Source organism: Chelonoidis abingdonii, chromosome 2 (assembly GCF_003597395.2).
Source record: "Chelonoidis abingdonii isolate Lonesome George chromosome 2, CheloAbing_2.0, whole genome shotgun sequence".
Lineage (NCBI taxonomy): Eukaryota > Metazoa > Chordata > Testudines > Testudinidae > Chelonoidis > Chelonoidis abingdonii.
Genome location: NC_133770.1, coordinates 301,291,897 through 301,318,944, shown reverse-complemented (window position 1 = coordinate 301,318,944; position 27,048 = coordinate 301,291,897). Strand labels below are relative to the sequence as shown.

At 56.1% G+C, this 27,048-nt stretch overlaps 1 protein-coding gene across 1 annotated transcript in view; it reads right to left on the bottom strand.

Moving 5' to 3' along the window:
• Positions 1–27,048, bottom strand: part of BOP1 (BOP1 ribosomal biogenesis factor) — a 91,162-nt gene that overhangs the window by 48,958 nt on the left and 15,156 nt on the right. Inside the window, exon 3 of the mRNA XM_032803532.1 lies at positions 22,757–22,882. Within this exon, the coding sequence (XP_032659423.1) occupies positions 22,757–22,882 (126 nt within the window). The remainder of the gene's footprint in view (positions 1–22,756; positions 22,883–27,048) is intronic.

The window sequence follows — 27,048 nt, the reverse complement described above, 5'->3', positions numbered from 1 at the left end:
GGCCTGATTTATGGAGGGTTGTTTTCTTTAGCAAAGCCAGCTGTCAGCGGCTTTCCTGTCCGTGCCTCTTACCCTGCACCTGGAAGGGCCATGGGCCTCAGGGCCAGACCCCTCTTCCCAGCGGGCTCAGAGCTAGTTCGAGTGGCAGGCAGGCACGCGGGCTCCAGGTAGAAGGCTCATTCTCCCACCCCATGCTACAGGCAGCACCCAAACGCAAGGTCCCCCCGCAGCCCAGCCCCACACTGAGCTGCAGGGGGCCTCTGACCATGCTCTGTTCAGGCCAGAGTGATGTAGCCAGGATGTTACCCCTCAAGGGAGGGTCAGAAACTCAATTCTGCCCCAAGCGAGGCAGATCTGGAGCATGGTGCCCAACGAGCATCTGAGTCCATGCCGGCGGGATTCACACCACTGAGCGGGGCAGAGCCAGTTCCCAGCATATGGCACAATTCAGTTGCACCAGCGGGGAAGCCCCGGGCGTTTCAGCTGCTGCAGGCAGCTCCAGTGTGCAGGTAAAGGGACTGCGACCGCCTCTTAGCGCTAGCCCGTGTCGCTCCCGAATGCCCCCCCCACTGCTATTCTCATGGTTCACCCCCGGAGGCAGGGCCCCTGAGAAAGGCACAGCAAAGCAACCGAGGCAGCCACTGCTTAGCCACAAGCCAAGGAGACCCCTCTCCCAGCAAGGGGCCTTTCCGTGCCCAGCTTCCACCCATGCCCCACAGCACTGCTCCTGCTCCCCAGATGCCAGCAGCCGGTGCTCGAGCCTGTCCACCCTCCGCTCACTTACTGCCCGCAGCAGAAAGTTTCTCTCTCCCCAGCCAAGATTCCTCACTTTTTGGCTTCTGCTCCCACAAGCCCAAATCAACTGTTAACGTTGGCAGGTTCCACTTTCTGCTTCGACACTGGTTGGACGTATCCGTTCTCGACACCTTGGGAGCTGCTCCCAAAGGGGACGCAGACGCCCCAAGTGCCCCGCGGCACGCCGCCTTCCTCGCTCGAGCCCAGAGCCTGGCAGGAGTCTCTGGAACATCACTGTAGACATGGGGACACTGCCTCCATGGCTGACGCTGTTCATCCACGACCCAGCCACCCTGCTGGGGGGCTTGCAGAGCCCGCAGGGAACAGCCCGGTCTCATCACTGTAGAGGGAGGTTGTGGTAAGGGACAACCACAGGGAACTGACATCAGCACCTGAGGCGGAGATCTCCCCCCCCGCCCCGAGTTGGACACTGGTTGCTTTCTGGGGGGTGGGGTGGTGGAAGGGGACACAGCTTTCCACAGCCTCGCTCAGCACGTGGGGCCAGCCCAGCTCAGAAGCTGCTCCAAGTGGCTGTGGCCGGGAAAGACCCTTTGGGGAGGGGCTATCTCCATCCCCCCACACCTGTGATCGGGCCCCCACTATGGCTACGCTGCTCTTGGGGCAGCAGATCAAACCCCACAGTTCAAGGCAGGGCCGCTAACGAGGCATGGGCCAGAGGGGAGGCCGGGGAACACTGCACAGAGGGATGTTCGGGGTTCTCTAGCAGGGGGAAGGGGGAACCCAAACAGGACAGTTACTTGATTTTAGGGTGGGGACTGGGCACTGCCAGCCTGAGCCGGCTGCAGCCAGCATCCTGCTCTGTGCCCAGACGCCGAGCAGCAATCTGATCTGGACACATGCAGTAACTCCTCTGGGGTGCTGCCTGCACCCACGGGGCTGCCTTGCTTGCAGCCTGGATGCCAGACCCCCCCGCTGGCCTCCCCTATAAAGCAAGTGCCAGCGTCTTGCTTCTCTGCAAGCAGGCCCAGCTCGTTAAAGATTATGAGAGGCGAAGGCTGAGCACAGCTCCTCTGCCGCCTCTGAGAACAGGCCAGGGAGGGAGGAAGAGAGGGAAGGGGCCCTGTGCAGGTGGGTGGCAGCCTGTAGGATGCTGTTTGGGCCCAGCGGGCACATGAGGGCTGACCAGCTTTCCCTCCCCTGACTCCGGGGCAGGAACAGTTCCAGCAGCACCAGTGAACGCCTGCCCTCTGCACAGCTCAGACGGGGGCTCTGCTCTGCTCAGGTCTCAGGCGGGGGACCCTCTTTCGGAGCGAGCTCAGAGATGCTTCTGCCCCTCACTCCCACCGAGACTCAGCCACACGCTGGTGCTAACCAGGCGCCGCACAACCCCAGGGGACCCTCCTCTCCCAGCCCGCTGGGTGCAGAGCTAGAGCGGGAGGAAAGGCAGTGGGATTAATTCTCCTCCCAGATGACTGGTCCAGGGGGCACCACAGCCCATAGGTTCTATATGCACCTGCATCCTTCCCCCCCGGCCCCTCCACCAGCTGGGCTCCACCACCCTAGGCAGGACCAGGCAGCAGGGTGAGTGCAGCCCGTAACCCAGCAGAGCCCTCCCAGGGACCTGCAACAAGAATCAGCCCGAGTCTTCTGTGTCAACATTCCTGCTGCTGGGAAAACAGCCCCTGCTCCAGCACAGCCCATTAAGGAGACATTTCCTGCCAGTGCCGGGTGAGAGCAGAGGGAGGGCCCAGCCAGGACACAGCCCCTTCGGAGCCATCGGTCAGGATCAGAGCCCAGAACAATGCCCTGCGCCGGCTCACGGCCTCTCTCTGCAGAGATGCGTCCAACTGACCCTCAAACCGGCACTCTGCCAGCGCCCCTCAGTCCTGTGTCACAGCACCCCGATAATCAGCCCTGGGCTCCCCCTCAGCCCTGAGTCACAGCACCCCGACAACCAGCCCCGGGCTCCCCCCAGTCCTGAGTCACAGCACCCCGACAACCAGCCCTGGGCTCCCCCCAGTCCTGAGTCACAGCACCCCGACAACCAGCCCTGGGCTCCCCCCAGTCCTGAGTCACAGCACCCCGACAACCAGCCCTGGGCTCCCCCCAGTCCTGAGTCACAGCACCCCGACAACCAGCCCTGGGCTCCCCCGTCAGTCCTGAGTCACAGCACCCCGATAACCAGCCCTGGGCTCCCCCCTCAGTCCTGAGTCACAGCACCCCAATAACCAGCCCTGGGCTCCCCCCCACCCTGGCTCTGCCAGCAGCCCTCAGCCCGGAGTCACAGCACCCCGATAACCAGCCCTGGGCTCCCCCCCTAGCCCTGAGTCACAGCACCCCAATAACCAGCCCTGGGCTCCCCCCAGCCCTGAGTCACAGTACCCCGATAATCAGCCCTGGGCTCCCCTCAGTCCTGAGTCACAGCACCCCAATAACCAACCCTGGGCTCCCCCTCAGCCCTGAGTCACAGCACCCCGATAACCAGCCCTGGGCTCCCCCCCCAGCCCTGAGTCACAGCACCCTGATAATCAGCCCTGGGCTCCCCCCAGGCTCTGCCAGCACCCCTCAGCCCTGAGTCACAGCACCCCGATAACCAGCCCTGAATCACAGCATCCCAATAACCAGCTCTGGGCTCCCCGCCAAGGCTCTGCCAGCACCCCCCAGCCCTGAGTCACAGCACCCCGACAACCAGCCCTGGGCTCCCCCCAGCCCTGGGCTCCCCGTCAGTCCTGAGTCACAGCACCCCGATAACCAGCCCTGGGTTCCCCCCCTAGCTCTGAGTCACAGCACCCCAATAACCAGCCCTGGGATCCCCCCAGCCCTGGGTCACAGCACCTTGATAACCAGCCCTGGGCTCCCCATCCCAGGCTCTGCCAGCACCCCTCAGCTCTGAATCACAGCACCCCGATAATCAGCCCTGGGCTTCCACACCCCCACCTCAGCTCCGCCAGCACCCCCCAGCCCTGGCCTGTGGCAGTTCACTACTATTTCAGGCTTTCCCAAAAGAACACATAAGAATGGCCGCCCTGGGTCCACCCAGCCCAGTGTCTTCCGACAGTGGCCAGTGCCTGGTGCTTCAGATGGAGCCAAGAGAACGCGGGGATTTCCAATGCCTACCACAGTGCCAGCGTCTGGGTCATCCAGAGTCACCATTCCCCACTTCCCAGAACCGCTTTGCCAGGACAGTCCTGGGCTTCGCCCCAGTGCCATTTGCGCAGCAGACACATGCTCACCAGAGACCCAGCCAAGACGACACCACAGCACATTGGGAAATGGGCACAGCTCCCTAACAGAGAGGCTGCTAACTCGGCCTTGTTTACGTAAGAACAGCCACACTCACTCAGTGCCATGGCCCACCTAGCCCAGGGTCCTGTCTTCTGACTGCTCAGTGGCAGGTGCCCCAGAGGGAATGAACAGAGCAGGGCAATTTATCGAGAGATCCATCCCCCCTCTTCCAGTACCAGCTTCTGCCAACCAGTGACTTAGGGACACCCAGAGCAGGGGGTTGTGTCCTTGCCCATCCTGGCTAACAGCCATTGATGGATCTATCCTCCATGAATGTATCTAGTGTTTTAACTCTGTTATACTCCTGGCCTTCACCACATCCTCTGGCAAGGAGTTCCACAGGCTGACCGTGCGTTGTGTGAAGAAATACTTCCTTATGCTTGTTTTAAATCTGCTGCCTATTCATTTCATTGGGTGACCCCTGGGTCTTGTTATGTGAGGAGGTAAATAACACTTCCCTAGTCACTTTCTCCCCACCTGTCATGATTTTATAGATCTCAGTCATATCCCCCCTTCGTCGTCTCTTTTTAAAGCTGAACCGCCTGTCTTTTTTAATCTCTCCACATATGGAAGCTGTTCCATACCCCTAATAATTTTCACTGCCCTTCTCTCTACCTTTTCCAATTCTAATATATCGTTTTGAGATGAGTTGACCAGAAACACACGCAGTATTCACGGTGTGGGAGGACCATGGATTTATAGAGAGGCATTAGGATATTTTCTGTCTTATTATCTATTCCTTTCCTAATGGTTCCTAACATTTAGCTAGCTTTTTTGACTGCTACCGCACATTCAGCAGATATTTTCAGATGACTCCAAGATCTTTCTTGAGTGGTAAGAGCTAATTAAGATTCCATCATTTTGAATGTATAGTTGGGATGATGTTTTCCAATGTGCGTTACACTTTGCATCTAACGCTGAATTTCAGCTGCCATTCTGTTGCCCAGTCACCCGGTTTTGTGAGATCCTTTTGCAACTCTGCATAGTCAGCTTTAGAACTATCTTGTATACTTTTGTATTGTCTGCAAATTTTGCCACCTCACTGTTTACTCCTTTTTCCAGATCACTTATGAATATGTTGAACAGCACTGGCCCCAGCACAGACCCCTCGCGGCACCACTATTGACCTCTCTCCATTCTGAAAACTGATCGTTTATTCCTATCCTTTGTTTCCTGTCTTTTAAGCAGCTGCTGATCCATGAGAGAACCTTCCCTCTTATCCCATGACAACTTGCTTTGCTTAAAAGCTTTTGATGAGGGACTTTGTCAAAGGCTTTCTGAAAAATTAAAGTACATTATATCCACTGGATCCCCCCTGTCCATATGCTTGTCAACCTCCTCAAAGAATTCTAGTAGATTGGTGAGGTATGATTTCCCTTTACAAAAACCATGTTGACTCTTCCCCAACAAATGGTGTTCATCTACGTGTCTGATCATTCCATTCTTTACTGGCACAGGCCAGTAAGCCCTACGGCAGTAATTTCCAGGATCGCCTCTGAAGGCCTTTTTAAAAATAGTTGTTATATTAGCTACCCTCCAGAACAGAGGCAGATTTAAGCAAGAGGTTATATAACAGAGTTATTAGTTCTGCAGTTTCACATTTGAGTTCCTCCAGAACTCTTGGGTGATACCATCTGGCCCTGGTGACTTATTCTTGTTTAGTTTATGAATTTGTTTCAAAACCTCCTCAACTGACACCTCAATCTGGGACAGCTTCTCTGATTTGTCACTGAAAAAGAATGCTCAGGTACAGGGATCCCCCCCACATCCTCTCCAACAAATACTGATGCAAAGAATTTGTTTAGCTTCTCAGCAACGGCCTTGTCATCCTTGAGTGCTGCTTTAGCATCTCGATTGTCCAGTGTCCCCACTTACATTTGGCAGGCTTCCAGCTTCTGAGGTACACCTCCACCCCGATATAACGCTGTCCTTGGGAGCCAAAAAATCTTACAGGTGAAGCCGCATTATATTGAACTTGCTTTGATCTGCCGGAGTGCGCAGCCCCGCCCCCCAGAGCACTGCTTTACCGTGTTATATCGGGGTAGAGGTATATTTAAAAAATGTTTGCTGTTAATGTGTTAGCTAGTTGCTGTTCAAATTCTTTCTTGGCTTGCCTGCCTTATACTGTCACACTTGACTTGACAGAGTTTCTGCTCCTAATTTTCCTTAGTAGGTTGGACTTCCAGTTTTTAAAGGGTTCCTTTTTGCCTCTGACTGCCTCACAGTTTAGCCATGGTAACTTTTTTTGGTCCTCTTACTATGTGTTTTATTTGGGATATACATTTAGTTTGAGCCTTTTAAATAGTCCACGCAGTTTGCAGCCATTTCACTTTTGTGACTGTTCCTTTTCATTTCCATTTAACTAGCTTCCTTAGTTGCGTCCAGTTCCCCTCTCTGAAGTTAAACGCTGCTGCGGGGTTACTACTTGGAGTTCAGTAACACCAGCGACCTGAATGAGGACTGGGACCCCACCGCATTACTCTTACAGTGCGGAGACCAGCCAAGATATGCCTGCACCTGAGCTCCTTCTGGCTCGTGCCTATGTCAGATTGGGCCCTAACCCGTTAGCCTTGGCTAGGTCTGTTTGAAAAACACAACCTAGGAAAGCAGAAATGCCAAGAGACCCCCGTGCCACAGGTCTAGGCAGTAAGGACAAGTAACGCTCTTCAGTGTTCGAAGAGACCAGTCACAGGGCACAGCAGCTGGGCACAGCGGCTCAGCCTGAATCACACCTGCCGCAGAAGCGGTGTCACCACCAAGGCAGGAAATGAAAGAGGGAAAAGTACCGGGAGCAATGCGAACTCTGCCATGGACCAGGCCCCACTGGGGCCTGAACCAAAGACGTGTCCAGCCCCTAAGAGCTGGTGCAAACACAGCAGCACCAACCCTGGCTGCTCCAAGGACCTACGCTTGTTCACGTCTTTTCTACAGCAGTTATCGGTCCCACTGCCCTTCGCGTCCTCAAGGCAAGGCAGTGCTGTAATCCGCAGTTTGCTGATGGGAAACTGTGCCACACAGAGGCCAAGTCCTGAGTTTTGACTGCTTATTGTATTTACAATACAAGGGCCACCATGACCCAAAGCTGCCCTGTGTTACTGAGAACCCTCCGGGGCCTATGAGCAACACAACATTCAGAGCCCCCCTGCTTGGTTTCCCTTGGCATCCCCTCAGCTTGGGCAGCTGGCCCTTCCGCGGCCAGGTGCTTAGTGCTGGGGTGAGCATTTCAAACAGTGCAAGCACAGGTTTGGCCAGTCTGCTTTCACTGTCGCGGCACTGCGGGAAACTGCGTGTTCATGGGTGGGCCCAGTTCAGGGCACTGTTTCTCTTTGCAACACACACTTAGGCAAGGATTTCTGTTCCCTGCTTCTTTTGGGCAAAGCAGCAAAGCTAGCAAGGCCTGCACATCCGTGGCTGGGCCCTTACAGGGCTCATGATGGCCGTCCCTCCCTACCATGGCAACCCTGTGAACCACTACAGAGAAGAGAAGAAATGGGGGCTGTGCCACACCAGGCCATCAGCCCCTCAGGCGATCCAGCTAGCTTCCCCAGGGCACTCCCACTCCTGGCAGGTGCCCACATGGCAAAGGGCTGTTTTGGGGAGGAACAGACACCTGTCCTGGCACCAGGGCCCTGCAGGTGCTGTGTCATCTTCCAGCTCAGGACGCATCTTCCAGCCCTTTAGGCCTAGATTGGCTGGGACCCCACAGCCACGCCATTCCCCTGCAGGTTGAGGCCAGGCCCAGGAGAACGCCAGCAGACAACACAGAGGGGATTAGGATGAACTCCAGCTTGTGCTCCTCCTCTGCTGTGGGGAGCTGGGTGTGGGAAGCTGACTGGCAGGGGGGCGTGGCTCTCCCACACCCGGCTCAGGATGGGCTGGCCAAGGCTTACTGGAGACAAGATGAAGGGAGCCAAGAGCCAGCCAGGGCGGGTGCCATACACACCTCCTCCCTGTACAGAGGGGTTTCCTCAGTGAGGGAAGCCGTCTGGGCTGCAACTGGAGAATCAGGAAGTGGGAGTGGCCACATGGCCAGGAGAGGGCAACTTCCACAGAGGAACTCCAGCCTTACCTGCTCCTCACCCTATTGCTGCTACTTCAAACAACCAGAGGGGCCACAGGAAAGTCAGACGCAAGCAAAAGGACCTCATAACCCCACCCCATGGGAGAGGGTCTCACCCTCCTGCAGCTCCAGGGAGCCAGAGGAGATTCTTCCCCTAGCCCCATGCCAAGCCTGGAAAGCTTCAACCCAAAGGAGAGTGAATAGACAGAGTCCATCTCTCACCGAAATGGACCATGCCTATTCAGTGTCATTCTGTTACGAGCACACGTGTAACAAGACAGGTGGCGCATGGAACCCCTTGGGCAAGAGGCGACGAAGCAGACCAAGAGGAACCAAGAACTGCAAGCCATCAGAAGGACATGGGAAGAAGCTAAGCCTGCAGCAGGAGACTGGTGAAGGAGGCAGGCAACGGCGAAGGCCCTATGCGCCATGTGGATGAGAGGCATAAGCCAGATGAGCAGGAGACAGTGGGGGTCCTGGTGAGCTTCTCAGGGCCCACCCAGGCCCCGATGCTAGGCTAGCCACAGTCAGTCCAGTCAGGTTCCCGGAGCACTCCCCTCACTACGACCTGCCAGCTCCTACAAGGCCCTTTGCAAACGCTAGCCCCACACTCCCCCGTAGGGTGTTCTCCCTGCTTTACATAGAGGGGAAAGGAAGCCCGGGGTGGAAGTGACTTGCTCAGGCCACCAAACGAGTCAGTGAGAGCAGGGATTAAAGGTCCTCTGCCATTTACCAAAGGAAAGTGAGGTTCTAGTCATCCCCATGTCCCTCATGTGCCGCCTCCCCCTCCTGCCATCCGGTTCCCGCTCCGGAAGGAGGCCTGGCTTTCAGCAGCGGCCATCCAAGGAAAAGGAGACTTCTCTGTAACGCAGATGGACTCGCTTTCCTATGAAATCCACGGCCTGACCATCACCCACCTCCACTGCGCCGAGGAACGCGTAATGGAAAAAACGGCTGTGGTAGGAAAACCTGACTGGGGAAGAGGAAAGAGAGAAGACAGACCAGTGTGGGGGCAGCTGGACGGAAAGGGAGCTTGGGGTAGACACCCCAGCCAGGGAGCGGAAGCTGCGGAGACGGCAACTAGACCCTTCCAGCCTAGGTGAGAGGGTGAAGCAGCAGTGGTAGTGGGGGCGTTCGGGAGCCGGGGACGTGAATGGTTTTCAAGATGCGGCTGGAATTGGGAAAGACACTTTTCCAAACAAAGAGGACTTGCTCTTGAGTTCATGAAACATGAGAAAGCACCCCCTCTGCCAGAGAGCAGCCTGGGAGCTAGCCGAGGGACGGGGACACTCAGGGAGCAGGGGCTCTGGCCAACCCTTCAGGCAGCTGTCAGTTCAGTAGCCAGTAGAAGCCATTAACAGCGCTTGGCTGGAGAGCAAAGCAAAGCCCAGCTCCCGAACGCTCAGACGTGCACTCGGCAGAGCTCTGCGCGCTCTAGAGTTACAGCCAAGCCCCGGGGGCGAGCGCAGGCACATAGGCCGCACGGCTACTGCAGCTACTGCGGGGCTGGAACCCAGAGCGCACCAGCTCTCACAGGCACGCAGCCATCCAGAGAAGCCAATTCAGCAGCACGGACCCTCCTCGACTCCCAGTATGTGCAGAGAGGCAGCTGCACTCAGAGGCCAGAGCTGGGGCTCGTCGACACTGCAAGCCAGGGGTTGAACGTTGAGCGTGCCAGCTTGCCCTGAGTACCCTGCTCCAGCGGGGCGACATGTCCTGCAGCGTAGCCTGGCACCTGCCCTTCGAAGGAGTCACATGCCGAACTGCACTCCTGGACCTTCCCTGCGCCGGAGCAGCGGCCACTCGGGTGTTCCTGCCTGGCAGGCTGGTGTGCTGAAAAGCCACACTCGGCTGCTGCGCAGTGGCCTGCCACGTAGACAGACTCCGAGGAAAATCCCTACAACTCTCCGCAGGGCGTTTCCGAGCAGGGCAGGGCACAATGCTGCATGACTGCGAAACCACCAGGAACCGCTGGCTCCTGGGATTCCTTCTGCTCCCCACAGCTGTCCAGGGATCAGAGTCTGCTCCCAGAGCTGGGCAGGTGCTAACACCTCCGAGCACCCCGACTGCTGCCCAGGAGACAGGCGATGTGCCCCTGCTAACACAGACCCCTACCCTGAGCCTGCTTCCACAAATCAACCCCCCAGACCTAGAAGTGGGAATTCATCACAGCCCCCCAACCCCACTCAATGACAAGCCAACGGGCTGGGCTCTTCTCCTGCTAGACCTCCCCCACTAGCCCACTTCCACAAGAGGGGCCTGCCTGCACAGAGCCGCTCCTCCATGAGGCCAGGTGCCTATGCTGTGCTTGGGCGAGCCCAGAGCCCTTCCTGTAGCAGAACCCAGGGCTGCCGAATTCCCACCACGAGACTAGTGCGGCCAATGAGCTGCTTTCCTTGCTGGTGAAATAAATCTTTCCCAATCTCTCTTCGTTACAGCTCAGTGAAGTAGCCAAGCTCCGTAACCTTATCCCCACTTCCCAGAAAAATAAAATACTCCATGCTGGGATTAAATGAAAACCAATGGCGCAGCAGCAGCAGCAGGAAAAGGCACAGGATAGAATGACGTGGAGTTTAAAAACAGTAGTGAGCAGCGCTGGTGCCAAGGCATTCCTGAGCGTGGTGAGGAGCGAGCGAGCGTCCTGGCCTCTGCCGGGCATGGCCGTACACACACACGTGTACTGGGGCGGGCGTCAGATCTCCGTCCCCAAGGAATTGCCTGGGGCAGGAATTACTGCAGCACATTTGCATTCACCCTCCAGCCCCGCCAGGCAGGGCAAGTGGGGCGAATGCTGGGATTGGCCGGGTCTCTCTCCCAGCCTCCAGGGGCAGCGCTCTTAGGACAGCTAGTGATGAGCAAGACCTTGGAGAGATTCTGGTCCAGGATTCTCCTTTCCTCCCTCCACACCCTTTCCCAACCATGGCAATATCAGAGCCTCTGTGCAGGCTGATGGGAGGCACAAGGGGCCCTCCACACTGTGCCCAGCTGTTCACCATCACCCTCGGTGCCTCTCTCAGGCATTCCTGCCGCCAGCTTTCTCCCTGGGCCTGGTAGCTCTCCCCAGTTCAGTGCTTTCTGTCCTGGCTACTCCCTTCTCCCAGCTCACTAGCGACACTCATGAAGATCAGACCTAACACGGATCCACACACCCCCCAACCCCACAGGGCAAGTAACCCACAGGCCCATTGCCAAACCACATGACAGCGGCAGGAAAGCCAGTTTGTATCCTGAGAAAGACTGTAGCAAAACCTTCCGCGGCAGCCAAGGCACAGGTAATCCAGGCCCTACGGGAGAAGTGGCTTCTCCTTGGACTGGGCAGAACTGCCCAAGCCCATGGGCTAGCTCGAGGCAGAACATTATTACAACAGCATCTCAACTGAGAGCAGGGGCCCATTTGTGCCAGGTGCTGTGCCCAGATCCCGAGAGCCCCCTCCCAACGAGCGGAGGCCAAAGAGATGATAGCTCAGTGGGAAAAAGCAAGGGTCAGCCCCATGCCACTGAGAAATGGCAGGATTAAGGGCTTGTCTTCCACTGATGAGCTAGGGCTTATCTACACTTAAAAAGCTGCAATAGGGCTGTACTTCAGCGTGGACACGACCTCCAGCGACAGGAAGAGTTCTCCCCATGGCCTGGCTAATCTGCCTCCCCGAGAGGCAGCAGGTGGAATCCTTCCATTGACCTGGCACTGGCCACACAGGGATGTAGGTCGGCTTAACTATGCTGCTCAGGGGCTTGGCCTCCGGACTGAGCTAGTTTGACAGTGTAGACCAGGCTTTAGTATAGGGATTACTGCCCTCAGGCCAGCCGAGCCGGAGTGGCCACACTTCAATTACCAAGAGCTACTGAGCAGCGGATTAGCTGAGAGTGAGTCACTGTAACTGGAGATGTTGCACCCCACTGCATTAGAGCCGCCCCTCCCATGGGCCCAGCCCGCTAGCTGCAGCTTAAAGCACCACTTTGCCTGAGCTAGATGGGGGGCAGGAGGGGACTGGAACGCTGCTTGCCGCGTTGTGAAGGACACGCCTGACGTGACTTGCATAAGGTCACATGGAGGACCCCACGCCCTAGTCCCACTCTGCTTGGTGATCAGCTCTTAGCGCTGGAACATGCTTTCACTCCTCTGGCTGCCAGAGCTCATGTCTGGCCCATACAGGGCATCTATTTCCTTCCCCGGGAACCGATGGGGATTTGGAAATCAATCACACTGGTTCACTAAGTGGATTTTTAGCCCAAAACCAACCATCCATCCATTAGGGCTGTGCAGTGCCCAGCACAGACTGGCACAACTCTGTATTCCAGATGGGACAGCGCTTATTTCCAACAAGCCTCCCACTGCTGCTTTCTACTACAGGAGCATCACCTTCTGGGTAATCTGAGCATCCCACGGTTGTTCCTTCTGCGTGCAGCAGGGAGAGAACTTTGCTCACCAGCTAGCAAGAGCCAGGATGACGTCAGTACACGTTTCCCTTTTCTCCTCCCCGCTCCCCAGACTTCCCAGGTGAAATCCTGGCCCCACCGAAATGGATGGGGTCAGGCCCTCCCCCCACCGGTCACTTCTTAGGTAACTGTCAGTGCTTCCCTAGCTCCCAGCTCTGTCACCAGCTCCTCTCTGTATTCTTCTCACTGCCACGGAGCCTGCAGCTCATTTATAAATGTTTAGCTGGTGCTCAAGCTTTTCACTCTCCCTGTTGAAGAGGAGCTCCATGTCGCAGCTGGGCCTCTCCTTCGCCCACAGAGCCGCGAGCTCTCCAAGCCCCCGGCCACACCAACCTTTATTCTCCTTAAGGAAAAAGACGCAGAGGTAGTGGCGCCTGACTTGCTCCCCTTTCCCCTGCAGCCCTGCCTGGCTGGAGCTGGCCAGGAAGGAGACAGCTGTCCTAGCTCCTGCTTTGGGAGACACCCAGCTGACCACATCCAGAGATGGGCACAACTGCAGGCTCCACAGGGAGCTGAGCAAACCAGCCCTGAAACACCACTGCGCTGGGAGCCTTCAGTACACACACCCAGCCCACCCAGGGGCCGAGCGCGGCCATGGCAAACACAGGACTTCTCTCAGGCAGCCCCTGGGGAGCTGGGGCTACGGGTCAGATTGCAGTGCGACAGTTCCTTCCCTGCAGCACCAAGTCTCCTCCCTCCCCACCAGAGCGAGGGCGGCCGTGCACCAGCCTGAGATTAGCTGCCAAGGTAGAAAACGTCCCTGTCCGGCTTTCCCAGCGGAGCTCCCATGGCTTCCCCAAGAGCAGCCACCAAGAGCCTTGGATTCAACGGCCAGCCGACACCTCGCCTGAGCTAGAGCTTGGTCCAGACATCGCAGGGCTGGGTTATCAGCCCTGCAGTTGGCTTTACAGAGCCACTTCGGGTCCAGCATCTGACCAAAGCAGCCTCCTGCCTCCCCCCGCCGCCCCCAGCTCTTCCTCTCCCCCCTGAAACAGAACCCAGGCTAACAAGGTGGGATGCTGGAACCAGGGCCAGCAATTCACGGGGAAAGGCCCCTCCCCGCAGGTTCATCCCGAACACAGTGCAGTGGCCCCGATCTGCTAAGCCAGCCTCTATGCTCGGAACAGCACCTGAGCCTGGGGAAGGGCCCTTCAGGCCACCACCTACAGCAGGGGGCTCCCATGACTTTCTGAGCCCCTCTGGAGGGGCCACGCCGAGGCCAGCGGTGGCTGCCTGGAGGCTAGGGCAGGCTCGGAGCAGAGACCCAGCATTCCTTTAGAAGGGAAGGTCACGGGCTGGATGTCTGGCTTCCCAGGTCAGCGCTCTGCCCATGATGTTAGGGAAGCTGCTCCAGACACTCCAAGCAGGGAGAGGGAGAGTGCTCCACACTTCCCTGCGGCCTCTTGTCCCCTGGAAAGCTGGTGAAGAGGCTGGCATGCACCTTCACCTGTACCGTGGTGGGTACCGGAGCCATTGCAGGGGGAGCTGCGTCTGCCACAGGGACTATGAGTGATCCCTGCCCTGCCCGGGGGCTGGGGGAACGTTCAGACTGTTCTCAGATCCTGTGCCAGGCCTACAGCCGTGCAATGGTTACACTGCCCTGGACAGCCCTTTGGGTGCACTGCAACCCGGGAACGACATGCAATACCTTGGCCTCACTGGGCTGCTAAAGGGGAATGCAGACCCGAAGTTAGGTGTCGTGGGAGAGCCACCCACATTTTGTTATTGATATAAACTGGGACCATATAGAACATGGTTGCAACCAAGGTCCTGTAGTGGCACCAATCTTATGTAAAGGGGGGTCATATAAGGTGTCTTAAGATCAGGTCAGAGGTTGCTGGTTATGATTGTGCTGTCTGTACTTCTGTATCATTTTGTAGTTGAAGTTATAAGTATTGGCTGTATATTGTCTGTATTTCAAATTGGTGCTGTAGTTCTAGGTGACACCCCACAAGTGGGTGTTAGCTCTGCTTAGCCTGCTTGATGGCCCATTAAGGACCATCAGCTACACAATTGACCCATTGAGAGGAGGCAGATACCCTTGTAACTCACCAAAGTATGCAGGGACTTGCCCATGTGACTCCAGACTCCATTTTGCTGTAATTTTCCACAGTAAGAACAAAGAAGTGTTCTTACACCTGGAAGAGCCTATATAAGGCTGATGCCTCATCTCCATCTTGTCTTCAATCCTGCTTCCTACCTCTGGAGGGACTTTGTTACAAACTGAAGCTCTGAACAAAGGACTGAATGACCCATCCCAGCGGGGGATGTTCTCCAGAGACTTGATTTAAACCTGCAGTTTACTCCATCACTGCTACAAGCCTGAACTAAGAACTTGGCCATTACGATATGTAATTGATTTCATTTAACCAATTCTAGCTCTCATCTCTTTTTCCCCTTTATGAATAAACCTTTAGATTCTAAAGGATTGGCAACAGCGTGATTTGTGGGTAAGATCTGATGTGTATATTGACCTGGGTCTTGGGCTTGGTCCTTTGGGATCGAGAGAACCTTTTTCTTCTACTGGGGAGTTGGTTTTCATAACCATTCATCCCCAGGACGGGTGGCACTGGTGGTGATACTGGGAGACTGGAGTGTCTAAGGAAATTGCTTGTGTGACTTGTGGTTAGCCAGTGGGGTAAAACCGAAGTCCTTTTTGTCTGGCTGGTCTGGTTTGCCTTAGAGGTGGAAAAACCCCAATCTAGGGCTGTAACTGCCCTGTTTGAGTAATTGATCCTGAACTGGCACTCTCAGTTGGGTCCTGTCGGAACCGCATTGTCACAGCGCTGTCTCCATTCGCAGTACTGCAGGCCCCAGGGCCTCGGCAATCAGCAATGCTTTATCCAGCACAGGCGCAGCCTTTAGACCACTGGCCAACAAGAGCCCTGGCTGGATAAAGCCCGGGCAACCTGCGGGACTAGGGAGGAGATCATGGGGCTAGATCTTCAATATAAACCCTGCGCCTTCTCCTTTCAGCAGGCACGATGCCGGTGAGTTTCCAGCAACAGGAAGGGATCTCAGCAGGTTTGTTTGGGAGGAGTCTATTTGCTTCAAAAGGGACGAGCTGAAAACTGAGCCCGAGCAGAGCACGCAGACCTAGCACACAGAGGGGGAAATAAATGGAAAAAAGTTTCCGCTCTTCAGCTGAAGTTGTTGTGGGTTTCTCTCTCTCTCTCTTTTTGGGTCAGAGACCTGATTGTTTCAATGTATTTCACTGATGTAATTCCTTCCAGAGTAAGAAACTCTTTCCTGTGCGAACACTTTAAATATCAAGTCTGGGGCAGCCAGAAAATAGAGTCATCGAGTTCCTCTTTTTTATGATTGTATCAGCACCAGTTAATTGGTTTCTTTTCCCCGCGCCACACAGCAGCCTCGTGCTCTGCTCCGGGCAGCTCTCTGCGGAGCAAGCCTGAAGAGGAAGGGTTACTGCACTTTCTCCCAGTGCCAACAGGTGGCACAGAGCCAGCCTGAGTTTCCACTTGGAAATGCCAGCCTGGCCCAGCCAGAACCCAGCTGGGATGGCGTGCAGGAGGAGGTATTTTTGCAGCACTGACCTATCCCGGGGCGGCAGCGTGCAGAACAAGTCTGACTCTAGGCTATCAAATCCCTGCAGCTCCAACACCCCGATTGCCCCCGCCCCAAAACACAGGCACAGCACAGAGAGAAACTTTCCACTCTGGCTGCAGAAGTTGGAGGTCGAGCCTTCCTCAGCCACTTGCAGCTGCTGAGACTGCCCCACTCAGGCGAGCCCCAGGCACTTTATCATCCTCCCAAGGGCCAGAATCCAGCCCAAGACCTGCTGCCCTGGGGAACACCTTGGTGCCAGACTCCCTGCCCCCCCAACACCTTAATAGGGAGCAACGAGATAAGGGACAGAGCTCAGATCCCTACCTCCCCATCCGGTGGGGACAAGCCAGAGTGTGGATAAGGCTGGAAAGTGTAGCAGCTGGGCTGGGGGGGAGGCATCAGGGGGTCCTTTGCACAAGCCCAGGCTTTTCTCCCTCCAAAGAAAGCGATACAGCACCTCAAGCCAAGACCCCGGGAGAGAAGGCGGCCGAATGCTCAGCAGCATACGGAGAGGTTCACCGCATGGCTGACTCTGCCGTCCCCAACAAGCCAGCTGGGTGCAGCGGTTCCTGCAAAGGCAAAGCGGGAACAAGCAACCTCCAGAGAGACCATGGACCCACCCCCATCGCCCTCAGCAGGGGGATGAGAGCTGCTCCAGGATGCACCAGGCCCGTTACCCTCCGTTACACTGCCACAGATGCACATGGCACTGTGCTCAGGCCTCACAACCAAAGACAGAGGAGAGGACGAACTGCCATGCTGAATCGGACCGTCCGAGGGGATGCATACCCCGCAGGGGGCAGACCATGCACTTGGCTCCGGAACGCTCCCAGCCAGGGAGATGGTGTCACGGCTGAACGAGACGGTAACCACGGCGGTGGCAAGGACTGAACGCCCATGCCACGCTGCCCGTGGGTCGGCATGTGGGGGAGGCGGGCCCTGACGCCTCAGTCCTGGTAAAGACAAGCAATCCCTGGCCTTCGGGCTCTGTGTTCTGCTAATTACGGCCTCTCGGCTGCCTTCCCCACACCCCTCTGTGGCCATTGTGTGGGGCTAAATGCCAGCAGCCCTCCAATGAGCTGTGCTAAGTGTTTAATACAGTCTGGAAGTGGGAAGCCCCAGGCAGCTGCTGCAGCTAGCCGGTCAGGAAGCACGCACACACACACACCCGCAGTGATGAGTTTAAGAAGCTGTCTGCCAGCAGCACATTCTGAAGGGTTTTTTCCCCCCTCTCTTGGCTAATCAGCTACTGAAAGAAGAGCTCCCTCAGCCCAGCCAGCCACGGCACCCCCTCAGCCCGGGTCAGCTGCGCTGCGGAGGAGGGAAGTGAGCTTGGAACGGCCGGCGGCTCACTGAGGAGCACTCAACGCGCCTTCATTCATTATCCACTGACAGATGGAATAGTCATTGCGGGAGGAAACAGAACCAAACAAAAGCCCCAAACTGCTTCCTCCCAGCGAGGCCTGACAGCCCCTGCAGCCATTCATCTCGGCCCGACGGAGAGGAAGACACACTTGGACGGGACAACAAGTGTTGAAGTGGCTGCGGGGTCTGGGGGTGGGGAACGGCCTCCGCCCAGGGAGCTGCCTTAATCACCAACCCACCCAGGGAAACGCTGACACTTCCTGCGCTTTCACGTTCTTCCCCGCGTGGGACCCAAGCACTGACAGCCAAGAGCGGGTGCAAAGGGAGAAAGCCCCGCATGCGATGCTGAGCTCCTGTGGCCAAGTGCGCCTGGCCAGGAAACCAATTATTTTGTTGTGTCTCTTCTCAGAGCACACGGTGGAGTGTGATTTGGGCGCCTGGCCAGCCCAGGCGCTGACGCCTGCCAAGCGAGCAGGAGCTCAGGGAGAGGAAATTTAGTCTGTGCTAAGCACGGGGGCACAGTGGGTCGGTGATCTGATTCTTTATTAAAGAGCTCCGAAACCCACGCACCCCCAAAGCCAGCACGAGCAGCACAGAGCCAGCCAGCCCAACGGCTCCCTGAGGCACAGCCCACATTCAGGCGGCGCCACCACGCAGGGCCCCACTTCCCAAGTGTCACCTCACCGCTGGAGGCACCAGGGGCTGGTACAGGTGACAAGGGACGGGCTCTGTGCTATGCACATAACTCCCCGCAGCAGGTCACTGGCTAGGCACCAAAACCCAACAAAGGTGCTCCCAGGGGGCAGCCCGCTCTGCACGAGCCGAGGGCAGCCTGGGGGCTCTGCAGTCATAGTCCTGTTTATCAGATACAGCCCAGGAGAGGACATTAGCCAGCTTGCCCTGCAGGCTGCACACTCAAGACCCCCCCCACCGCAGGGGCTGGACCTTTCTCTCCGGAGCAGGACCATGCCACGCTCTGGTTAATTAGGGTAACGTTTTGGAAGGGATATTAAGGGTTTAAGACAATGTATCAGACACTTGAGGTGGGGGGGCAGATGATCCTGCTGAGTGTCAAGTTTCTCACCGCTTCCTCTGAAGCACCTGGTGCCAGCCAGGGCCCGTGACAGGAGACTGGGTTAGACGGCACGGGGTCTGACCCAGCCAGCCCATTGCGATGCTCCGATGGACGGGGGAGGACTGGCTCTCAGCCCTGTCAGCTCCACAGGCTTCCCTCGCCTATGGAAGGTGAAGGGGGTTGCACCCTGTTTCTGTCTCTTAGCAAAGCTTGGATATCCCTGGTTTGACAGGAACCAGCAGGTCTGAGGGCCGAAATCCTCTGCTGGCAGCAGCCACCCTAGGTGAGCCCCACTCCAACATCCTCAGTACCCCTTGTAAGGATCCGGGGACTAAAACCGGGGTCTGCTGATGTTCCCACAGCGCCACCACGAGACCATGTGGCGGTACAGCCAGGGAGCACCATGGAGATCGCCCAAGGGACCCAGACTGACAGTACCCTACAGCCCTCTGATTGGCCAAGCACCCTATTTATCCTCAGGGGCCACACCTGGATCTCATCCAGGTAACCACACAGATTTTGGCCCTCTCCTTGATCTCCGGGCCTCCCGCCCGGTACCTGGCTCCAAGCTCCGGCTTCTGACACTGGCCTGACTGTACCTGACTCTTGCCTACAGGACCTGGCTATTGCGATTCCTCCAGCTCCTACTTAGCGACAACTGCCCTTGGGAAGGCCTCAGCCCAGCTGTGATTGCTAGGAACCACCACCTACAGCCTGGACCCTTACACAGCCTGGGCTGTTTCACTTGACTAACTGCTGCGCAGTTGTGCTGAGGAACACCCAGCTGGACTCGATGCCCTTTGCAGGGAGGGAGGCTTTGAACCCTCCCCCAGAGACAATCACAAATCTAGAAGGCTTTTAAGTCTCACAACAAACACGGCTACTTGGCCTCCCTACAGAAATGGGGGAGGCAGCCTGGTCAGGGGCAGAGCCCTCGGCAAGCCCAGTGCAGGTGGGAAGAGGCAGCAGGAGCCGAGATCTCACTGAGCCCCAACCTGCAGAAAGGCCCCTTCTGTCCCCTCCACGAGCACAGCCAAGCCCACCAGACCTTAGCTGCACCATCAGGGACGTGAGAGATAGTAGCCAGGCAACTCCTTCAACGATCCAATTGGCTCTGTAGCTTCCACAGTGGCTGGCCAAAAGGAAGCTCAGGTTGTGGGATGAGAGCCCAGTACCTGCTGGTGGAACTGGGCTGCTCCCCACAGCACCTAGTGCCAGTAACCCACCAGGTTTGGGGAGGGACCATTAGTGTCTCTACACAGACTTCAAATGAGCTTCTAATTAACCCCGGAGGGCAAGGCCACACCTGGAGCTTCAAGTTGAGCCCAGGCTTAGTGAGAAACTGGCGCCCTGTTGGGGGAAACCCAGCTGGCCCCGAGGGGAGCTGGCTCCTCTCTCTCTTATGGGGAAGGGGGCTGGGCCCTGGACCCTCAGCCAGCTCCAGGCAAGCGAGGCTCCCAGCAGAGGCAAACACAAAGTGCATCCCAGCCGCAGCAAGCTGAAGCATCAGGGCTCTTCTGGAAGAGAGATAAATACAATCACAGAACGGGGGCTGGGGGCAGGAACAAAACCACGGAAAGTTGTTCTGATGTCAGCAGGTTCTGAATCAGCGCTTCCCCCACTGGGGCCCTGAAATAGGACCAGCTGGGGAGAGAGACCTTGAATTCCTGCATGAAAGAGTTTTGTCCCTGGGTTATGCTGGAGCCATTACACAAGTGTACGTTTTCTATAGTCATATATTTCACGTCTCTCTAAATCTCTATTCCAGATCTGGGGGCAGGGACTCCACAGCTCCAGCCCCAGCCCAGGTGGGCCTCAAGCCCATGAACATCAAACCTCCAGGGCCTTCGCCAGACCAGACAGGCAAGCCGGCTCCCAACCCCACTCCTCTCAAAGGGGACGTGATAGGAAGGTCCTGACCTCTTGCAATTGCTGTGTGGTACGTGAGAGCTGGGGTGTCAGCCCCGCAGCCCCAACTCAGGTGATTCCATCCCAGCTCTCTGAACAGCAGCCTGTAGCTCCAGCCACCCCGCCAGCCCTCAGCAGTGCCGGCCCCGGGCGTCAGCCGCACGGTACCGTCTCCTCGCCGCACACTCTGGGCCGAGCTAGCTCTTGCCCTTGGTTTCACAGCCTCAGCACAAACTGCTGCCCCAAAACAGGGCAGGCTGAAGACGGGTAAGCAGTCTCTGGGGACAGCAAACTAACGATCCCAGAACTGAGAGCGACAAGCCCCATTATGATTCCAGCTCCTCAACCCGCCAGAAAAAATACAGCAGCCTCCTCTCCCGGCCTAACCCAAGAGACAAAGTACTCCAGTGCCTATTGCCCTACGAGCCTAGGGTGAACCCTCAGCTCTCTCCTGCCCAGGTTTCTTGCCTCTCTGGGCTTCTGAATCCCCTCTGTCCAGGCACTGGACTAGAGGCTTTACTGGAACCCATGTACCCCATTTACTCCATTCCCTTTGGTTGCCGACTGGGCAATTAAAAACAGCATCAAGTTTGACCAGCAAGAGCAATGTTTCACCAACCCCCCATAAAGCTGCTTGCTGCTGATGGTTTCATTATCCTCTAGCACATAAGAACGGCCACACTGGGTCAGACCAAAGGTCCATGTAGCCCAGTGTCCTGTCTGCTGACTGGCCAATGCCAGGTGCCCGAGGGAACGAACAGAACAGGGAATCAAGTGACCCATCCCCTGTCGCTCATTCCCAGCTTCTGGCAAACAGAGGCTGGGGACACCGTTCCTGCCTAGCCTGGCTAAGAGCCATTGATGGACCTATCCTCCATGAACTTCTCTAGGTCTTTTTTGAACCCTGTTATAGTTTTGGCCTTCACAAGTTCCCCAGGTTGACTGCGTGTTGCGTGAAGAAATCTTCCATTTGTTTTAAACCTGTTGCCTATTAATTTCATTGGGTGACCCCTGGTTCCTGTGTTATAAGGAGTAAATCACACTCCCCTATTCATTTTCTCCACACCAGTCATGATTTTATAGCCCTCTGTCATATCCCCCTTAGTCGTCTCTTTCCCAAGCTGAACAGTTCCAGGTTTTTGAATCTCTCTGGACACAGAAGCTGTTCCCTGCTATTCTCTGTCCCTTTTCCACTCCTAGTGTGTCCGCTGGAGCTGGGGCGACGGCGTAGGATGGATGGATGTGACCCCCGGCTCTCAACCTTCATCCCATTATCTGACCAGGGTCCAAAGTCAGTCTGGCAGCAATAGCCAGGCTCCCTGCGAACCTGTCCAATGCACACTGGCTTTCCAGTGCAATTCTCAGTGGCACTCGACATTCGTTGGCCAGCACTGCATGAGGCCTGCCCTCCAGACAGCAGCATCTTCCCTCGCCACTCACTGCTTTCACCCCAGTTAAGTGCACAAGGCACTTTTGCTGGCCTGGCTTACTCAGTGCAGGTGTCTTGTGGAGTGGAATTTCACAGCATCTTGGGTAACGATTTCACAGACACACAATGGAAGTGGTGAAACGGTATATACGCCGCCCCCTGAGCCCATAGAGTAGCCAGCATGGGGAAATTCTCCCCTTCACCCCAAAGGTGAGCCAAGAAGGCCTCCCTGTTGATCTTGTCCCATCATGCTGCCTCTTTTGACCAAGCACTTAGTCTCAATTCCCTTTCCTCTGGCCTTCCTGAGCACCAGCTTTCCACACGCCAGAACCCCCATCCCGTCTCCCAAAGCACCATGGAGGGTGACTACAGCACCCCTTTCTCCAGTACAGCCCCTAGCTCCCGCTCCCTTTGGGACACTGCTGAAGATTTCCCTCCTGCCCTGAAAACGCTCCGGATAGATCGGACATCACAGGCCTGACGCAAAGTTTTCCAAGCAGTGGAACCCCACAATGAATTACTCAAGGTATATATGAAAAAACCCAAAACAAACAAAAACCCATCCACCACCCACTGCTTCCCAGGTAGCATCAGCCGCCTCCCCATTCCTTCCTGTCGTCTAGAACTACTTCCTGGCCTCTGGCCTCTCCCTTGGCTTCCCAGTCTCAGCAGAAGAGGTCTCTTCACCTTGCCACGGTCTTAGGAGACCGGCAGGCCCTATGGAATGCATAGCAAGCAGGGACCAACTCCACAGCCTTACCACTCATCCTGAACAGCACTTTGCAATGCCCAGTTCAGCATGCCATGCCCTGCTGAGCCAGCCCATCATGTCCCAAACACAGCAGAGCTTATGCCACTTCAACCTGGGTCCTACCTCCTCGTCTGAGCTGTCCTCCTCGTATTCATCCCTTCGCGGCAGATCCTGCTGGGCGCTAGGCATTGACTCTGCCTCCAAGCTCTGGCACTGCACTTGTTCCCTCTTCTGGGAAGCCACCCCGGCCTGCAAGACAACGAGACAACAGACTTGGTTCAGTGTGACCCCATTGCATTAACTGTGTGTGACGTGACCCTTGTTTGACTCAGGAACCGCCCCCATTTGGGAATTTCAATGAAGCCCCAGAGTGTTCATCTGCTGCAGAGCATCACAGAAGCCAGGACCTACTGGACTCCCGAGTCTTTTCCCCTACAGGGTCCTTGTAGTTTCCCCACCACCCAAGCCCTTATCCTAAAGATCCTGGGGAGACCAGGGTCACCATATTACCCAAGGAAGGAGTTAGTTTATCAGACTAGGTGAATCTAAAAGAGGAACAGACCCCCCTTTATGCCCCCCCGCCCCGAGGGCTGTGAAGAGAGAGAGTCATTAGCCCCACCCTCCTGGAGGCCAGCCATCTGGGCAATCTTCTAGGCACCTGTGCTGCCTTCCCCGTACACAGAGGAGAACACACTCTTGCTAGGCTGACTTTTCCTACCCCCTGCAGCTTCTGCTGGCTGCCACATTCTGCTAAATCCCCCAGCCATGGGTCAGACCACAGGTACATGCCCCACCCAGCCCATGACATAACCCTCTGGGAGGACATTCGCTCATTCCACGCCTAGGCAAGGCTACCTCAGAGCTGTGGAGCCAGACAGGCCATGGGGATGAGGAAGGCGTGCTGCGGTTACCCCGGCCCTGCCCCAGCAACGGTGGAGAGGTGCTTAGCCAAGGAAGAAAAACGTGTGCAGGTTCCTCAGGCCCTGGAGGGGGCTGGCAGCTTGGGAGATAAATGTCTGGCGCACAGGCCACGTCAGCCCCTGCGGGCCATACCACCCATTCTCAGAACAAGCCGGACCCAGCTCTGCATTCAGCATCCCCTTCCCCTGCCCTGCAAACCAGCCACCCCAGGATTTCTGATGTCACCCCACATGGCCCTAGGATTCCACAACGTCCCTAGGCAATTTATTCCAGTGCTTAACCATCCTGATAGGAAGATTTTTTTCATGTCCAACCTAAACCTGATGAAAACGCATGCGAGAATACTCAAGGAGCTGACTGGGGAGATATCTGAGCCATTAGCAATTATCTTTGATGAGTCCTGGAAGACGGGAGAGATTCCAGGGGATGGGAAGAGGACAAATACAGAGCCCATCTATAAAAGCGGGAATAAAGACAACCCAGGGGCCAGTCAGCTTAACTTCTGTGCCTGGAAAGATACTGGACCATATAATTATTTGCAGACACCTAGAGCAGGGGTAGGCAACCTATAGCACGTGTGCCAAAGGCAGCAAGTGAGCTGATTTTCAGTGGCACTTACACTGCCTGGGTCCTGGCCACCGGTCCGGGGAGCTCTGCATTTTAATTTAATTTTAAATGAAGCGTCTTAAACATTTAAAACACCTTATTTACTTTACATACAACAACAGTTTAGTTATATATTATAGACTTATAGAAAGAGCCCTTCTAAAAACATTAACATGTATCACTGGCACGCGAAAACTTAAATTCGAATGAATAAATGGAGACTGGGCACAGCACTTCTGAAAGGTTGCCGACCCCTGACCTAGAGGATAATAAGGTGATAAGTAACAGTCACCATGGATTTGTCAAGAAGAAATTGTGTCAAACCAACCTAACAGCTTTCTGTGACAGGTAACCAGCCTTGTGGATGGGGGGAAGTGGTAGACGTGGTGTATCTTGACTTTAGTAAGGTCCAGAGTGATGGGAGAAGTCTCAAGCTTAAGGTGAATTGGGGTGTCTAAAGCCGATTGACAATGTATCTGAGACATGGGCTGAGCAGCAGATAGGCCTTTGCTTGGTCTGATGCCCTCTGGTGCAGCCAGCCCCCAAAGCTTCCCTGCAGGGTGTGGTTTCGCTGATGACACCCAAGGGTGCTGCCATTTCGGAACCACAAGTTCTTCTTGGTGCCCAAAGCAGTTCTAGCAAAGAATGGACCAGGCACAAGGCTGCACTCGCAGCCCTCCGCTACCCATGCTCCTCCAAGCAGCTCAGAGTGCCCCGGGCAGTGTTCCAGAGCGACGCATACCTGTATCTCCAGAGTACCTGGGGTGCCCACAGTGGGGCCAGCCGCGGGTCCCACTGACCGCTTGTCAGAAGTGATGGGATCAGACCGGATCTGCCTAAAATGGCGCCGAAGGCAGCTTCCAGCACAGCACAGTGCAGCCTGGCAAAGCCCCCGGGGCCAGCACACCCTGCATGTCGAGTCAGTGCACTGCATGCTGGGATGCCCTGGCATGCCAGGAGAGGCCCTCAGCCTGCGTTAACCATCCTGCGCAGCCAGGGCAGGACTCAGCCCCCTCCAACACGGGTAACCAGCCAGCACCACATTGCAGACTGCGCCCACTCGCTGACCTGCAGACCCAGCGCTGGAAAAGAGATCCCCCCCGCCTCCCTCTCGGTGGACCCAGGCTGGATCAGGTTTACCAGAGGATTCAATGAAATAATCAGAAAACCAGCCCCAGAAAACCCTCCTCAGGGGAGCAGTAAAATCCACACAGCGTGCGATCACCTTCGGCTATACGCAACACCAACGCCGCTCCCGCCGCGCCACAGGGAGCTGGGTGGGAGAGAGCCTGGAAAATATAGGGCCAGCAAAGGGATGAGATTACTGCAAAAACAAAAGGCTTTATTACATTTTTTTTAAGAAGGAGATTGGAGATAAGTTTTTCTCCAGGCTTTTGGCGCTCAGATGGCTTTGGACCGGAGTTTCCATCTCCCCTCCACTCACTTCCCCTCTCCCCTCCCCACCACGATGAGCTTTGGAGAAAGAGCCCGCACCGCCAAACTGGGTCACTGGCGCCGCGGGCTGCCTCTGACGGCCAATGGCACACTGTCCTCCACTCTCCGCGCCGGCCCAGCCCTACGCCCTCAGGCTGGGTAACCTACCAACATACCCAGCCAGCTGAGGACACAAGCAGCGTGCTCCCTGAGAGCGGAGATCAAGCCACCAGCTTTGGGCTGCTTAAGCAGAGCCCTTGTATAAAACCCATCCCAAGTCCCCCTCTAGCACATCTGGGATGCAGGCAGGATTCTAGTCCTTAGCAATTAACTACATCTCGGGGCATTAACCAGCTGGGGGAGAACTCTCCCTAGGGAAGAAACAGTCCCCAAAAGCCTCGAGGAAATCCTCAGACAGTGGCATTCGAGCACAGACTGGCAGAGACCCTACCCTGCTACTTGACCAAAGGCTTTCAGGGGAGCTGCTTTCTCGACGCCCCTAGGTGCCTGGAAGCTAGGCAGGCCAGAGGCTCAGGACTTAACGGGGGAAGCCAGCTCAGCCCTGCAGAGACTATCCAGCCGGCAGAGTGCACTCACAGGTCATTCCTTTATCAAGGGCTGAGTGGAAAACCTTTCGGTGCGTTCTGGTGCATGGAAAAGCTCTTAGCCCTCCTGTGACTGGGAATCAGTGCGACGGGGCTCAGCTCACTCAGAGGGCAGCAGTGAAGCCATTTAGCAGATTAGGGCCCCTGGAACTTCTGCTTGAACATCCAGATAGGGATGGCAGATAAATCGGGGGCTTTGCTCGGAGATCAAACCAATAGCCTCTTACAGGCCCAGCCGCTGGCACACTGGAGTCCACTAGAGGGCAGCATGCAATGCTGAGAGCTAACACCTGTCCCTGGGGAAGCTCCAAAGGCCGCGCAGGGGGCCTGGGGTGAGCCTGTGCCTGGTGAGTCAGCAAGACTCGCAGCCAAGTCCTGGCTGCACCAGGACCCGTAACCTGGGCTGAAGAGAGTTTGCATCAACAGGAACCAAAGGCGCTGGATCGGAGCAGCACGTTGCTCAAAGTCATTTTCAGCAAGAGTTCAGATTCCTAGCACAGACAGGACGGGAGACTGTCCCTGGCTGCAGCCGGGGAGATTAGTGGGAGAAGAAAACTTCCCATCGGTGGCTAATCAGACCTCCATCCTGATCTGCAGCCCCCTACTATTACAGTCCTGCACACCCCTCATCCAGCTCTGCTGAGGCCCTTCAATCTCAGACTGCAGCCGGAGACATGGGACAAGATCAGGGAAGGGAGGAAAAAGAACAAACGAGAAGGGAAAAAACTGAACGGAAATCAAGGCAGAAGGAAGGAGACGGACGGCAGAACAAACTCCGAGACAGATATTAAAAATAGTGAGGGAACAGAAAAGCTCAGCTGTGGGATGCTACCTTTGAAAAACATCATG